The sequence below is a fragment of the Oncorhynchus mykiss genome, chromosome 2 (assembly GCF_057628025.1).
Source record: "Oncorhynchus mykiss isolate SJ-2025 chromosome 2, ASM5762802v1, whole genome shotgun sequence".
Taxonomy (NCBI): Eukaryota; Metazoa; Chordata; class Actinopteri; order Salmoniformes; family Salmonidae; genus Oncorhynchus; species Oncorhynchus mykiss.
In genome coordinates, this window is record NC_143023.1 from 84390501 (window position 1) to 84407766 (window position 17266).

The 17266-nt window shown below is 42.6% G+C and overlaps 1 protein-coding gene across 50 annotated transcripts in view; it reads left to right on the forward strand.

The window, feature by feature from the left end:
* The window catches only part of LOC110498015 (protein-methionine sulfoxide oxidase mical3a), a 146324-nt gene that overhangs the window by 88015 nt on the left and 41043 nt on the right, over nucleotides 1–17266 (forward strand). For 33 of the 50 annotated variants that reach the window (XM_090210303.1, XM_090210297.1, XM_090210343.1 and 30 more), the window contains 10 exons: nucleotides 2883–2999; nucleotides 3301–3384; nucleotides 4776–4880; nucleotides 5979–6089; nucleotides 9013–9123; nucleotides 9442–9540; nucleotides 10104–10217; nucleotides 10697–10883; nucleotides 12163–12257; nucleotides 12365–12458. In XM_090210303.1, coding sequence (XP_090066429.1) covers nucleotides 2883–2999; nucleotides 3301–3384; nucleotides 4776–4880; nucleotides 5979–6089; nucleotides 9013–9123; nucleotides 9442–9540; nucleotides 10104–10217; nucleotides 10697–10883; nucleotides 12163–12257; nucleotides 12365–12458 — 1117 coding nt within the window. The remainder of the gene's footprint in view (nucleotides 1–2882; nucleotides 3000–3300; nucleotides 3385–4775; nucleotides 4881–5978; nucleotides 6090–9012; nucleotides 9124–9441; nucleotides 9541–10103; nucleotides 10218–10696; nucleotides 10884–12162; nucleotides 12258–12364; nucleotides 12459–17266) is intronic. The other 17 variants (XM_090210572.1, XM_090210499.1, XM_090210532.1 and 14 more) reach the window with 3 other exon arrangements.

Below are 17266 nucleotides of genomic sequence, written 5' to 3' on the forward strand. Positions count from 1 at the left end.
TTAAAACTCCATTTAGCAGACACTTTTATCCAAAGCAACTTAGTCATGTGTGGATATATTCTATAAGTATAGGTGGTAGAGGTCGACCGATAATGATTTTAACGCCGATACCGATTATTGGAGGACCTAAAAAGCCGATACCGATTAATCTGCCTTTTTTTGTGTGTTTTTTTTTGTTGTAATAATGACAATTACAACAATACTGAATGAACACTTATTTTAACTTAATATAATACATCAATAAAACCAATTTAGCCTCAATTTAGTAAATAATTAAACATGTTCAATTTGGTTTAAATAATGCAAAAACAAAGTGTTGGAGAAGAAAGTAAAAGTGCAATATGTACTATGTAAGAAAGCTAACGTTTCAGTTCCTTGCTCAGAACATGAGAACATATGAAAGCTGGTGGTTCCTTTTAACATGAGTCTTCAATATTCCCAGGTAAGAAGTTTTAGGTTGTAGTTATTATAGGAATTATAGGACTATTTCCCTCTATACCATTTGTATTTCATTAACCTTTGACTATTAGATGTTCTTATAGGCACTTTAGTATTGCCAGTGTAACAGTATAGCTTCTGTCCCTCTCCTCACCCCTCACTGGGCTCGAACCAGCAACACAACGACAACAGCCACCATCGAAGCAGCGTTACCCATGCAGAGCAAGGGGAACAACTACTAGAAGGCTCAGAGCGAGTGACGTTTGAAACGCTATTAGCACGCGCTAACTAGCTAGCCATTTCACTTCGTTTACTCATCTCGGGAGTTGATAGGCGTGTAATCATAAACAGCGCAATGCTTGACGCACAACGAAGAGCTGCTGGCAAAACGCACTTAAGTGCTGTTTGAATGAATGTTTACATGCCTGCTTCTGCCTACCACTGCTCAGTCAGATACTTAGATACTTGTATGCTCAGTCAGATTATATGCAACGCAGGACACGCTAGATAATATCTAGTAATTTTTATTTTATTTAACCTTTAATATCATCAACCATGTGTAGTTAACTAGTGATTATGATTGATTGTTTTTTCTAAGATAAGTTTAATAGTAGCTAGCAACTTACCTTGGCTTACTGCATTTGCGTAACAGGCAGTCTCCTTGTGGAGTGCAACGAGAGAGAGGCAGGTCGTATTTGCATTGGACTAGTTAACTGTAAGGTTGCAAGATTGGTTCCCCCGAGCTGACAAGGTGAAAATCTGTCATTCTGCCCCTGAACGAGGCAGTTAACCCACCCTTCCTAGGCCGTCATTGAAAATAAGAATGTGTTCTTAACTGACTTGCCTAGTTAAATAAAGGTATTATAAAAAAATAGGCAAATCGGCGCCCAAAAACAAACACCGATTTCCGATTGTTATGAAAACTTGAAATCGGCCCTAATTAATCGGCCATTCCGATTGAATCAGTCGACCTCTAATAGGTGGTCCTAGGATTCGAGCCCACTATCCTGGCATTGCAAGAGCCATGCTCTACCATCTGAGCTACAAAGGACCTGATCTTACATCAGCACTCCTATGCTGAGATGCTTTGTGAATACGGGTCCAGAATGCTAAGCCTGGCGGCTTACAGTTGGTAGGATGATAGTGGTGACAGTCCCGGAGGAGCCAGACAATGGGGAGAAATGGGTTTACAGACCCAACTCAAGACCTGATCCTGGGACAGTCACCCTGAGAGGCAATACTGCAGGCCTGAAGCAGTGGGGGGGCTCTGTGGGCTAGTGGAACACAAGCTACTATTGTTGACATAGACAGACAACTCACAGGCAGCATTCCCAAGTTGTGCCAAATATAAAATTCCTGCTCGGGATGTGTGTTTTGCTGTTGTGAAATCTGATACAATCTTTGATACACAAAAGACTTGGTTGATGTAAATTGAATTGATGACACGTTAGAAGTAGCCTGCCTCAGGTCTAGAGCTTCGAGCAGAATGCTAGAAGCGTTTCTCTCTTGGTCACAGATTTGGACAATCTGAAATATGATTGGTAAATCAATGTTGAGTCGTCATCTTTTCTAATGGTATAATAACCAGCTACACATGGCCCATCAAAGAGGCTGTATAGTACAAGTTGGTTTATAGGTGCTAAGCCCTACTTATGTTGAGTCCCACTGGTGGTAATATTCAATTTGATTCTGCTGCTGCTGAGTTGAATTGGGACTGTGTGTTGCACCAGAATGGCTGAAAGTGGAGTGTGTCTGTGTGGGTGTTTCAAACCACGGGGCTTCACCTTTTCACCACTTCTTTGACCCTCAGCTCTTTGCATGAAATGCTGATAATGTCTTTGCCACAGTGTCCATATTATTTTTCTTAAGTCTATAGTAAATGACAAACCTAAGATAGTTCCAGTTTGTACAATAATAATGCATGTCATATTGTCCAGATGTAGGATCTTAATTTGAGCCAGTTTGTTACAGCAGGAAAATAATCCTGGAGCAACAGGACATGTAAATTATGTGAATTATAATTAATGGACATGTTTGCAGGGGTTGATAACATTTTTCATTATGGCATATCAAGTCTGAAATTTAGTGGAAATTACAAACTTTAGAAGCCTTTTTAAAACTTAAATACACTACAAGTTTGTACTTCCTGCTTTGCTTGAACATTCTCAGTAACAAAAGATTGATCTAATGAACATCCTACATTTGTAGTCACATTACATTACACAGCATGCTATTCTTATGATACACACAATTTACTTAGTTTTTGCTCCCAGTTTGTTTTCCAACCAGCATAACTCTGTCTTCTGATAATTCACTTCCCTCTCTATTTTTCTCTTCTTCCTCTCCTCCAATCATGGATCATGAACTTGACTCATGGTTGGTTGTGCTCACTGTGTCCTGGTCTCTTATTGGCCACTTTGACTGTCACTCATCACTGGTCAAAGGGGGATTCTCTGCCCTATCTGGATCTTCTTGTGGCACAGCCCCCTCCCCCGCCTCCGGCCCCCCTGGACCCCCCCAGGGAGTCTGTCTGCCTAGCTCTGGTCCCTGCATGGAGACAGGTAAAGAGTGGACACTTCACCTCCCTCCCCTAGACCCTTGTCTAACCCCTGGATGTCCTTAACCAACCGTCTCTCTGCTGTGTTTTACAGTAGTATACAAGGGGAAAGCTGCTTTGTGTCCAGATGGTTAACTGTTATTCATCCTAGACATAGCATGCTTTATTTTCTGTGGAGTGATGAAACCAGTAGTTCCGTGTGTGGGTGCTGTTTGTTCCAGACAGTGAGTGACGTGATGTCATGTTCTCTCTTGTCTCATGTGGCGTATCCCTATCCCTCTCCCTCCCCTGCCATGTTGTCTCAGAAACAAACCCAACAGCAGGAGCAGCTCAGCTTTGGCTATAAGGAGATGTTCAAGTGTCAGACCCTCCCCAACAGAGGGGAGCAGGTATGGCTAGCTGGTCTGACGCTGTAGTAGTCCCTGCCTACTAGTCGGTCTCCCATCTCCAACTAACCAGTTAACCATGCTATCATAGCTAGTTACTAGCTAGCTAACATCCCCTGCTTTGATAGACAAAGGCTATCACTTCAGCTTAGCTCAGTTAGCTTCATTGTGCTAATCATCAAAGTTTTAACTTAGTTCGCTTGTGCACTAATCATCAAAGCTGCTTTGTCGTTTTTTTTGTTTAGTCCTTTTTAAATTAAATATGCTATGTCTAACAGTTTGAGCCCCTAAGTGAAATGGCCAGTTCAGAGCTGTGCTTCATTCACCCATGAAAGCTAATCTGCAGTTGAGCTAATTGGTTGGAAATAGTCTGTTGTGAAAAATATTTTTTGGTGGAAATAATTAGCTAACAGACCGTTAAGCCATTTAACATAAAGACCAGGGCTCTCCAGCCCTGTTCCTGGAGAGCTACCGTAGGTGTTCAGTCCAACCCTAATCTACCGCACCACATTCTAATAATTAGCTGGTTGATAAGATGAATCAGGTTAGTTATAACGGGTTTGAGTGAAAACCTTCAGGAGGGTAGGTAGCTCTCCAGGAGCAGGCTCTCCAATACCACTTTTCTATCTCTCACACTCATTTTCACTGATTATTGTACATGTTTTAGTAGCTCTTCAGACTCATATAAGTAGGGTTGCAAAATGTTTGGAACTTTCAATAAATTCCCTGGTTTTTCAGAAGTCCCAGTTGGATGATTTCCCGGAATCAGGAGGTAATAAGCAGGAGATCAGGATTCCTCCAACCAGGATTTCTAGAAAACTAGTGAATTTTTTGAAAGTTCCAAACAACATTTTGCAACCCTACACATAAGTATACTCTCGCTCACCACAGTATTTCATACTTTTCTCATCATGCTATTCCTCTCGCTTTTTTCTAATTCACTCACAAGAGTGTCCCAAAAGGTTTTTGTGGCTGTAAAAAATAAATTAAAAAAACATTTCTCTCATGCTTGCTTAACTGTAAACTAATTAGTTGGTAAATGTGAAGAAATTTGGTTCATTTGCCTTAATTTTCACGTGTCCAGTGGGTGGCTGTGTGTGATGAAACAGTGTTGGCTTGAGTGTGTAGTGTGGTAGAATGCCAGCGGTAGTTACAGAATGAGTGTGAGGGTGATACTGTAGCAGATTATTGTTTTAACCTATTGGATGTGAATCATTAGTTAAATTGATATTAATATGTGAATGTTTGTTGACTCACTGAATTCAAAAGTGAATTTGGATGAGGCAATATGACACCTGAAGGGTACAGAGCTGTGTGTCTGTGTGTGCACGTGTTGAATGGAGGAATTGTGCACGTCAGTGACAAATGACGGCCTGTCCTCCTCTCCACTCAAGCCAAGAAGCAGTACAGAGTCAACCTGTGGCTCACGGAGCTGCCCTAAGAAAACCATTCTGCTCTCCTCCTCTTCCTCCACCTCCTCACTCTATCTTCACTTACAGGTGACCAGTCTGTCTAGTCCATACCAGACCAGACACACTCCCCTGTCCTCTGCCTTGTTGATCCTTTATCTAACCTCTATCCTCTCAGGTTTTGTCTTACCTTACGAACAAGCTATCCAGTTGCGCCGTCAAAGTAGAAAGCTAAATGTAGTGACTCTTCTTCCCCTCCCTATATTAACGTCCTAGACGTTAGCATTTTGCTACACTTGAAATAACATCTGCTAACCATGTGTATGTGACAATAACATTTGATTTGAGGACTTCCAACCTAACTAAAATGAACTGTATCTAGTCTTAGTTTCCGTTCTTCTCGTCAGTGGGTTTCTTGTGTTGTGGCTGACCAGCGTGTAGGTAGGCCTTGTTGCCATACTCTCTGCAGTGAAAGATCTGATGCTGTACATGGCATGCTGTGGTTTGTTTATGAGCGGAGAAACATGGCCCTAGCTGTCAGTTTTGAAGTGTCTGGGTGTCCTTCAGCATTGTGATAGAGGAGGAAGTCACCACCCAGGACCAGACCCTTCTGACACACAGGGTAACCATGGTTGAATGGGCCTGTGGTCAGTGCTAACCCTCAGGGAACTAACAACACAGGCATAGTGTGTGTGACTGGGTGGCTCCACGGCTTGTGTGGGATGGAAGGGATTGTTGTGATCAGAATATGATTGGAACAATCAACAAAGTGTAAGCAGATGACTTACAGTATGTAAGTATACAGTATTTCAAGGCTAGTCTCATATGTTTAGTTTGGGCACTATTGTTTGATCTCTATCGCCATAGCAGTGCTTGCATGCTGACTCATACAGTATTATATGATATGTGTGCAATTTGTAAATAATAATTTGGTGGGTGCTTATATTTGTCCTATTTGACACATGTACAAGTGTGTATTAATATACATGTGTGAATTTGAAATTCGTTTTTTTTAAATATCCCAACTCCCCCTGAAAGAGTGGGTTGTCAATAGAGGTCTGTTATTTCATAGCCTGTCTTAAATTCTCAAGCCAACCATACCAGCTAACTGCATCAAACCAGTGTTATCATGTTTTGGGCCACACAGACTGTAAACACACACAATGCTTACCTTCGTTTAATCTGCAGAAATGGAAACCCGCGCAGCTTGACGAGCCAGAGCCTATTCACATCCCTAGCATTCAGGAGAGGTCTGCGAGATTAGTCGCTAAGTTTAAGGGTAAACCTGAGAAACCAAAGGTGAACACCATGGCATGTTGTGTGAAAAAACAGAGCCGTATATAATCAGTCAATTCATTATCTGTAAGTGATGGGCCTTGTGGATTTATTCATTTTTAAAAATAGTTTGAGTGTCTTTGGTGTTGGTTCACTACTGTACTCTAGCTAAGAGCGAATTCCTCATTGTCATCAAACTCAGTCCTGTTGCCTTTTCTGAACTGTCCTACATTATTTATCTGTCCTCACCTTCCCCTGGAGCCTAAGAAAAAGCCCTCACGTTTCTTTATAGAACAGTGGCACCGGTCTCACAGCCAGAGCCCAGAGAGCCCCCTCTCCTCTCCTGAAACGCTCAGACAGGTAGCCAGCCCCCTCTCCTCCCCTGAAATGCTCAGACAGGTAGCCCCCTCTCCTCCCCTGAAACGCTCAGACAGGTAGCCCCCTCTCCTCCCCTGAAACGCTCAGACAGGTAGCCCCCTCTCCTCCCCTGAAACGCTCAGACAGGTAGCCCCTCCTCTCTGGGGAGAACTACATTAACACATTACCTCATCTCTGCTCCTTGGAAAACTCACTAGATTGATTTTGATAGATTGATTCGATTTTAAATTATATAAGATATACCTACTGCCATCAAGGACAGCTGCATTATAACATTTCTCCTCCGACTGCTACATTTTATGTTTGAGTCATTTAGCAGACACTCTTATCCAGAGAAACTTACAGGAGCAATTAGGGTTAAGTGTCTTGTTCATCAACCAATGTTTTAACCTAGTCATCTCAAGGATTCAAACCAGAAACCTTTTGGTTACTGGTCCAACGCTCTTAACTGCTAGGCTACTAGTAACCACCCTGTTAACCAGTAACCTCAATAGCTGACCAAAGCTGAATTTGCCCCTGTTTTTCTACTGTGTTTCTACTGCATGGCAAATAGAAATTGGCTTTGCAACAATGCAGCATTTACAAGTACACCATAAATGAGTAGTGACCTCTGCTAATAGTGGATCAGTTATGTCAAGGCACAGCAGTCAGGGCACCCTTGTTAGTATGCATATGATGAACCTGTCAGATGAACCTGTCACATAAAAATCACTTAAACAACTAAAGCAAGCACAAATAACCTAGCACACAAGGCTAAAACCTCTATCACAATCAATCAGGTTGCTCTCGCAAAAGAGGTTTCTAACCTCAATGGTCTTTCCTGGATAAATACAGTGCCTTGCGAAAGTATTCGGCCCCCTTGAACTTTGCGACCTTTTGCCACATTTCAGGCTTCAAACATAAAGATATAAAACTGTATTTTTTTTGTGAAGAATCAACAACAAGTGGGACACAATCATGAAGTGGAACGACATTTATTGGATATTTCAAACTTTTTTAACAAATCAAAAACTGAAAAATTGGCCGTGCAAAATTATTCAGCCCCCTTAAGTTAATACTTTGTAGCGCCACCTTTTGCTGCGATTACTGCTGTAAGTCGCTTGGGGTATGTCTCTATCAGTTTTGCACATCGAGAGACTGAATTTTTTTCCCATTCCTCCTTGCAAAACAGCTCGAGCTCAGTGAGGTTGGATGGAGAGCATTTGTGAACAGCAGTTTTCAGTTCTTTCCACAGATTCTCGATTGGATTCAGGTCTGGACTTTGACTTGGCCATTCTAACACCTGGATATGTTTATTTTTGAACCATTCCACTGTAGATTTTGCTTTATGTTTTGGATCATTGTCTTGTTGGAAGACAAATCTCCGTCCCAGTCTCAGGTCTTTTGCAGACTCCATCAGGTTTTCTTCCAGAATGGTCCTGTATTTGGCTCCATCCAACTTCCCATCAATTTTAACCATCTTCCCTGTCCCTGCTGAAGAAAAGCAGGCCCAAACCATGATGCTGCCACCCCCATGTTTGACAGTGGGGATGGTGTGTTCAGCTGTGTTGCTTTTACGCCAAACATAACGTTTTGCATTGTTGCCAAAAAGTTCAATTTTGGTTTCATCTGACCAGAGCACCTTCTTCCACATGTTTGGTGTGTCTCCCAGGTGGCTTGTGGCAAACTTTAAACTACACTTTTTATGGATATCTTTAAGAAATGGCTTTCTTCTTGCCACTCTTCCATAAAGGCCAGATTTGTGCAATATACGACTGATTGTTGTCCTATGGACAGAGTCTCCCACCTCAGCTGTAGATCTCTGCAGTTCATCCAGAGTGATCATGGGCCTCTTGGCTGCATCTCTGATCAGTCTTCTCCTTGTATGAGCTGAAAGTTTAGAGGGACGGCCAGGTCTTGGTAGATTTGCAGTGGTCTGATACTCCTTCCATTTCAATATTATCACTTGCACAGTGCTCCTTGGGATGTTTAAAGCTTGGGAAATCTTTTTGTATCCAACTCCGGCTTTAAACTTCTTCACAACAGTATCTCGGACCTGCCTGGTGTGTTCCTTGTTCTTCATGATGCTCTCTGCGCTTTTAACGGACCTCTGAGACTATCACAGTGCTGGTGCATTTATACGGAGACTTGATTACACACAGGTGGATTGTATTTATCATCATTAGTCATTTAGGTCAACATTGGATCATTCAGAGATCCTCAATGAACTTCTGGAGAGAGTTTGCTGCACTGAAAGTAAAGGGGCTGAATCATTTTGCACGCCCAATTTTTCAGTTTTTGATTTGTTAAAAAAGTTTGAAATATCCAATAAATGTCGTTCCACTTCATGATTGTGTCCCACTTGTTGTTGATTCTTCACAAAAAAATACAGTTTTATATCTTTATGTTTGAAGCCTGAAATGTGGCAAAAGTTCGCAAAGTTCAAGGGGGCCGAATACTTTCGCAAGGCACTGTAAATGTTAAATAATTTGGATGTTGTGTGGAGCATGGGATGCTTTGCGCATTGGCTAAATTCTTCCTTACCAGTCCTATTCTGTTCTTTGTAATCTAATAATGTGTTCTTCTGCAGGAGCTAGAGCTTCTGCGCTCTGATGACCAAATGCTGTTACATAGCCTTAGTATACAGGAGAGGGCTGAGCAGCTTGCCTCGCAGTTTCAAAGCAAGCCGACAAAGCCACAGGTGATACACACCACTCAATAGCCTTGGCCTGGGTTCAAAGTTGAGGACTTTACCAAAATAACTGACCTGATCTCTGATCTCCTGAGTTACTTTACAAGATGTCATTAATGTCAGATCGAGTAATAAAACTATAAATAAAACACTGCCATTAATCCTATTGTTTACTCAGTATCTGTCATTCGTGTTATGTAGAATTAGAATATGACCCAGCCAAGGGTTTTCCATATCAGCTTGTCTTGCATCTTTGCCTATTCTCTTTGTTCTCATGCCAAGTCCTCCTGCCTTAATTGTCCTCTCATTTCTTTCTTTCCCCTGGAGCCTAAGAGAAAGCGCTCACGTTTCTTTATAGAACAGTGGCACCTGTCACGCAGCCATAGCCCAGAGAGCCCCCTCTCCTCCCCTGAAACGCTCCGACAGGTACCCTCTCCCTCCTGAGGAGATCTGCAGTGGGGCTGACTCTAACACACTCATTGCCTCTGGGAGATGGTCCAAATAACTCACTGCCTGTCCTCTGATATGTGATTGAACTGATTTCCAATGTGTGTCCTAACAAGCATGTGGACAATGCATACAGGAATGCATACTAGTCAACAGCTGTTGCTCCTCATTAAAGTAATGGTGTGTAGACATCACTGGTGTTGTAATGGTTAAACTCCAAGCACCCTTTCTGTCAGACACTGCATGTGGTGGTGTGTCTCATGGCTTTATTAGTGTAAATGAGGGTTCAAGAGTTCTATGCAGGTTTGCACATATTTGAAAACACTAATTCAAAGCAGTTCATTGGATTGGTGAGCCGACACATCTACACGCTTGATCAACCAAACATGGCTTCATTTCCCTCTCATGATATCAGTTATTTTCCAGTGCTCTTTAGTGCCTTACCTATCACATTCCTTTGCATTCTTTGCATGTATTTATTTTTCCTCCATGTCTCTTTCTCTCATCCTACCGTCCTTTCTTTCTTTCTCTGCCCTCGATAGAGATATTTAAAGATGTACACAGGGGGAGTAAGCTTATTGGCTGATCAGATAGCCAATCAGCTTCAACCTCAGGAACCCAAGCCCTTACTTGACGAGAGGGAATTGGTGGAATTGGTAAGAGCTAATGGTGTCGTAGGGCACTAGGCATGTTGTAGACCCAAGAGTGAAGTGACTCCAGCTTGCGAATTCAGCTGTGGTGTTTGGGGATAATGGGTGTAACTAGGACTTCCTGCTAGTTCTAGAGAACGATTTGTAATTGTGTGTTTCTTAGAAACTAACTCTGTGACCAGTGTTCTGTGTGTGTATGTGGAACATTTTGACCTTGTGTTTATTGTGGTATCCAAAATGTGCTATAATCTCAGGTGTTTCTGACAATGCAAACTTCTTTTGTTTTAGTGGCCCATGTTATGACCTACTAGGTTGTGAATGGTTTGACATCAATGGAACAGTTGATCCCATTATTCTCTATCAGTTTGATTTTCCCACTAAGTTGTAAAGCTGGGGCTCCATGGAAATACCTACCCTCTCTCTCCATCGCTCTGCACCTCTCCCCTGCCCCTGATCTAATCTCCTTTCCCCCTCTTCCTCTACAGGGTTCCCTGAGGAAGGAGTTTCCCCAGAACATCGGGGGCAGTGATGTGTGCTTCTTCTGCCGGAAGCGTGTGTACGTGATGGAGCGGCTGAGTGCCGAGGGCAAGTTCTTCCACCGTAGCTGCTTCAAGTGTGACTACTGCGGAACGACGCTTAGATTGTCATCCTACGCCTTCGATGTGGAGGATGGTACGTGCTCCCTAGATGCGTCTTTAGACCACTCGCAATGATCATAATGTAGTGTACTTTTCAGTCAATACAAATGTAATCTGGTCCCAGATCTGTTTGTTACATGTGAACAGATCTAGCTTGCATACGCTGTTGATACAGTGGGGAGAACAAGTTTTTGATACACTCCTGATTTTGCAGGTTTTCCTACTTACAAAGCATGTAGAGGTCTGTAATTTTTATCATAGGTACACTTCAACTGTGAGAGATGGAATCTAAAACAAAAATCCAGAAAATCACATTGTATGATTTTTTTTAAAGTAATTAATTTGCATTTTATTGCATTACATAATTATTTGGTCACCTACCAACCAGTAAGAATTCCGGCTCTCATTGTTCACTGCATGTGAACAAGAACACCCCACTGAATGACAGTCACTTTGTTTTGTCTTGACAAAATTCAAACAGGGCACAGACATTACTGACACACAATCAGATATATCACATGTATTTAGAAATCCCTTTTTACATCAGCAGATGATACAAAGTGCTGTACAGAAACCCAGCCTTAAACCCCAAACAACAATCTATTCATATGTAGAAGCACTGTGGCTAGGAAAAACTCCCTAGAAGGGAAGGAACCTAGGAAGAACCCTGGAGAGGAACCAGGCTCTGAAGGGTTGCCAGTCCTCTGCTGGCTGTGCCAGGTGGAGATTATAAGAGTACATGACCATTAAGGCCAGATTGTTCTTCAAGATGTTCAAACATTTATAGATAACCAGCAGGGATCATTTGAGAATTATATGATACTGTAGAAAATGCTGACTGAAATGTTGGCCTACTCATAGGTAGACATACATGTACTGTTAGCATGGTCAATTATACCAAGCCTTGTCCTTGTGGTTACAGTAAGAGTTATCAGATTGTCCTGCATTATCCTCATAGAGCCTGCTCCAGTCTTGTGATGTCATTCCCTTTTCTCTATGGGTGTTAAGGTCTCTGTTGTGCTCATTGAACAAGTAGAAGATTGTTAGCAATGAGGGAGTGGCTGTTTCTCCCTGTTTAGTTTGTGATCCCAGTCATCCCACTGGTAGAGCAGACTCCAGAATGCCCACTGGGAACTTAGGGAGGGAAGGAGGACAATAATAGTGTCTATCTATGAACAGCATAGTCTAATACACACAGATGCTTTCACCGTACTAAAGATTATACAACAGCCAGATGAGGGGAATGCAGGCTGATCTGGAAATGTGTTTTGTTTTGCGCTGATTTGATATTTCTCTGTTTTTGTCTCCTGCAGGGAAGTTTTACTGCAAGCCGCACTACTGTTACCGCTTGTCTGGTCAGGCTCAGAGGAAGAGGCCAGCACCGACCTCTGCTCTGCTCAATACAAAGGTACTACTGACCCATCCTCTCTCCCCCCCACACACACACTGGATCTGTCATGTCGGACAATAAGGAAGTGTAGGGTGTGTATTGACCTCCTCCACCCCTGTCTTCAGGACAACCAGGCGTCCTTGCCCGTCATGGTCACCGTGGACTCCCCCGGGAGGGGGGAGATGGCATCCCTGTCTCCCGCTGAGCGCCAGACCTCAGGTACCCCCACTAGCCCACTTTCCTCACCTCTAGCTGTGGGGCCACTGCCCCGCCTGGCCTCACTGGCCTGGGCTCGATGGTTGGGGGAGGGGCCCCTGCGCACCCTCCGCTGCACCCTGTCCTGGACCTACCACCAGGTGGAGCTAAACTCCCTCAACTCTCAGCTTCTGTATACCTACTGTATCTACCTCTTCTGCTGTTTCACCCTCAACGCCTTGCTCAATCTCCTAGCATGACCTGTAGCATGATGTACTACAGTACCCATATAACATACTGTATCCCCCTCCCTTATATGACCTGTGGCTTTACTTCACAACTAATGACTCTGAGTGAATGTTAGCTAGCGTCCTCTATTCCTCTTTTGTATAGCTTGCTGTCCTATTGATGTTATTTCTGTGATTCTGTGCTTGTGGTGTGTTGGTTTTTTCTTGAAGATGTAGCATTCCCTCCCCTTTTGGTCAATATAGTAGCCCCCGCTGGCAGCTACATTTTAAAAGAATGGCGCATCATCTTCGATCTCTCTCAGCTGGGAAATTAAAATAACAGTCAGGCAAAATGATGAGCCTTCGCTGTTCGCTTCTGTGAGTTAAGACTTAATTATACTGTAATTACTTATTAAGTTACAAATTAAGTAATTTAACAGTAACCTGTTGAATTGATTAATAGATGTACATTAAATGTAATATTTATATTAATTTAATTATAATATTAAATATGTTTTATTACTCAACAAATGTGTTGAGTATGCTCTTTTGCCTGCCTGTGCTTTAATTGAAGGCCCAACTCTATTGTGATTGTAACCTGTAGTGCTCTCTGACTTCCTTAGTTTTACCTTGTCCTATTTGACCTTCTCAGTAGAGCATGCCTGTATCACTGCTTGTGATTGGTTCTTTGTAAAGCTTTACCTTTTCACCCTCCTATCAGAGTAGCCTGAAGCTGAGAGCTAGTGCTTGAAACAGGGCTTGTGATTGGTCCATTGTGAAAGTCACCCTGCCCCTCATCTCTAACTCTACCATCAGTGGGTGTCCTGTCTGTCTTCCTGCATCCCTCTTTGCATTCTAACACATACACTGGTTTTGCTAAATGCTGCATTTATCTTGCATATACTTTATAGATTCTACAGATGAAACGTGTAGGTTGATGTATCTAATGTACGGCTAATTATCTAGTGTGAAGTTTGTAGCTTAGATTACTTTATTAAGAAATCTGTAGGCCTGCTAGGCTAGTATTAGATTTAAGGTAAGTATAAGGCATTCATCCCACAACTACTAGAACATTTTTATACTTGGTAATAAGATAGAAGCAGGCCGCAAACATGATGTATACACTACAAGAATATGTGGACACCTGCTCGTCAAACATCTCACTCCAAAATCATGTACATTTAATACGGAGTTGGTCCCCACTTTACTGCTATAATAGTCTCCACTAGAGGTCGACCGATTATGATTTTTCAACGCCGATACCGATTTATTGGAGGACAAAAAAAAAGCAGATACCGATTTATTGGAGGACAAAAAAAGCCGATACCGATTCATCGGCCGCTTTAAGAAAGAAATAATCATAAATAAATAAAAAAGTGTACATATATACACATTATTGTAATAATGACAATTGCAACAATACTGAATGAACAATGAACACTTTTTTATTTTAACTTAATATAATACATATTATGGGCTTTTGGGTGGGTGTTCTTAAGGTGATTCCACAAGTTGGTGGCATTTTTTGATTTAGCCGTTGCTGACCCCATGCTTACATCTTTATCACAAATAAGACACCTTGCTTTCCCTGGTGCCAATTCCATGTAATAGTCCCACACTGGTGCTCTGCTTTTCTCTGCCATCTGTAAAACACACACACACAGCTCTGAAGTGACAATGATACTGAAGAGTCTGCTTAGTAGACAAATACTCTCAACTGTTTGAATAAAAAAAGAGTTTAAGTTACCTGTGATGAATGTTGAAAACAAAAACTGTCATTTCTATATGCAGGAAATCCTATTTTAATAATGGACATGGTAAGAATTGACTACCAAAGTGCGAGTCATAATTCCCATGACACCTTCTAGCAAAATCTGAAAAGCGGTTCCTTCATTAATTTATTCCATAGGATATTTTTAGATTCACTTAAAATAAGGTCTGTGTTACGTGTAGGCTTACACCACCTTGCCAATTTTATAACTGTGTAGATATCCATAGGACAAGGTAACTGATCAATATTGGCTAAATATAAGCAAAGATCTTTTTTTTTTTTGTGGAGTGGATTTCTGAAAATATTTTGACAAACGTTACCTTATCCTAGTGAGGTTTACACGGGTATCAAAATGCAGAGGTGGTTTAAGCCTGAACCCTAAACTGCACGAAACACAGACCTTATCTGAAGTAGATCAAGACATTCTCTATGGAAGACATGAACGGTAAAATAATGAAGGAACCCCTTTCAAGTTCAGCCGCAAGTTATTACAGGAATTATAACGCGTCGACTATTTCTCTCTAAACCATATACCTTTGACTATTACGAGCCTGCTGCTGCCTACCACCCTTCAGTCAGACTGCTCTATTAAATATCAAATCATAGACTTAACTACACTGCTCAAAAAAATAAAGGGAACACTTAAACAACATAATGTAACTCCAAGTCAATCACACTTCTGTGAAATCAAACTGTCCGCTTAGGAAGCAACACTGATGGACAATAAATTTCACATGCTGTTGTGCAAATGGAATAGACAACAGGTGGAAATTATAGGCATTTAGCAAGACACCTCCAAAAAGGAGTGATTCTGCAGGTGGTGACCACAGACCACTTCTCAGTTCCTATGCTTCCTGGCTACAACCCACACAAGTGGCTCAGGTCGTGCAGCTCATCCAGGATGGCACATCAATGCGAGCTGTGGCAAGAAGGTTTGCTGTGTCTGTCAGCGTAGTGTCCAGAGCATGGAGGCGCTACCAGGAGACAGGCCAGTACATCCGGAGACGTGGAGGAGGCCGTAGGATGGCAACAACCCAGCAGCAGGACTGCTACCTCGCCTTTGTGCAAGGAGGAGCACTGCCAGAGCCCTGCAAAATGACCTCCAGCAGGCCACAAATGTGCATGTGTCTGCTCAAACGGTCAGAAACAGACTCCATGAGGGTGGTATGAGGGTCCGACGTCCACAGGTGGGGGTTGTGCTTACAGCCCAACACCGTGCAGGACGTTTGGCATTTGCCAGAGAACACCAAGATTGGCAAATTCGCCACTGGCGCCCTGTGCTCTTCACAGATGAAAGCAGGTTCACACTGAGCACATGTGACGGACGTGACAGTCTGGAGACGCCGTGGAGAATGTTCTGCTGCCTGCAACATCCTCCAGCATGACCGGTTTGGCGGTGGGTCAGTCATGGTGTGGGGTGGCATTTCTTTGGGGGGCCGCACAGCCCTCCATGTGCTCGCCAGAGGTAGCCTGACTGCCATTAGGTACCGAGATGAGATCCTCAGACCCCTTGTGAGACCATATGCTGGTGTGGTTGGCCCTGGGTTCCTCCTACTGCAAGACAATGTTAGACCTCATGTGGCTGGATTGTGTCAGCAGTTCCTGCAAGAGGAAGGCATTGATGCTATGGACTGGCCCGCCCGTTCCCCAGACCTGAATCCAATTGAGCACATCTGAGACATCATGTCTCGCTCCATCCACCAACGCCACGTTGCACCACAGACTGTCCAGGAGTTGGCGAATGCTTTCGCCCAGGTCTGGGAGGAGATCCCTCAGGAGACCATCCGCCACCTCATCAGGAGCATGCCCAGGCATTGTAGAGAGGTCATACAGGCACGTGGAGGCCACACACACTACTGGGCCTAATTTGGACTTGTTTTAAGGACATTACATCAAAGTTGGATCAGCCTGTAGTGTGGTTTTCCACTTTGATTTTGAGTGTGACTCCAAACCCAGACCTCCATGGGTTGATAAATTTGATTTCCATTGATCATTTTTGTGTGATTTTGTTGTCAGCACATTCAACTATGTAAAGAAAAAAGTATTTAATAAGAACATTTCATTCATTCAGATCTAGGATGTTTTTTGAGCAGTGTATAATAAACACACATAAATACGAGCCTTGGGTCAAGTTCGGAAACTATCACCTCGAAAACAAAACGTTTATTCTGTTCCGTATTTTATTTAACTGGTAGCATCCATGAGTCTAAATATTCCTGTTACATTGCACAACCTTCAATGTTATGTCATAATTACGTAAAATTCTGGCAAATTAGTTCGCAAAGAGCCAGTCGGCCCAAACGGTTGCATATACCCTGACTCTGCCTGCAATGAATGCAAGAGAAGTGACACAATTTGGTTAATATTACCTGCTAACCTGGATTTCTTTTAGCTAAATATGCAGGTTTCAAAATATATACTTTTGCATTGATTTTAAGAAAGGCATTGATGTTTATGGTTAAGTACACATTGGAGCAACGACAGTCGTTGATTGATTGTTTTTTATAAGATATGTTTAATGCTAGCTAGCAACTTACCTTGGCTTACTGCATTCGTGCAACAGGCTGGCTCCTCGTGAGGCAGGTGGTTAGAGCGTTAGCGTAGTTAACTGTAAGGTTGCAAGATGTCATTCTGCCTCGTTCCTAGGCCGTCATTGAAAATAAGAATGTGCTCTTAACTGACTTGCCTAGTTAAATAACGATTAAATAAAGGTGTAAAAAAAAAACCAACAACTTGAAATCGGCCCTAATTAATCGTCCATTCCGATTAATCGGTCGACCTCTAGTCCCTACTCTTCTGGGAAGGCGTTCCACTTGATGTTGGAACATTGCTGC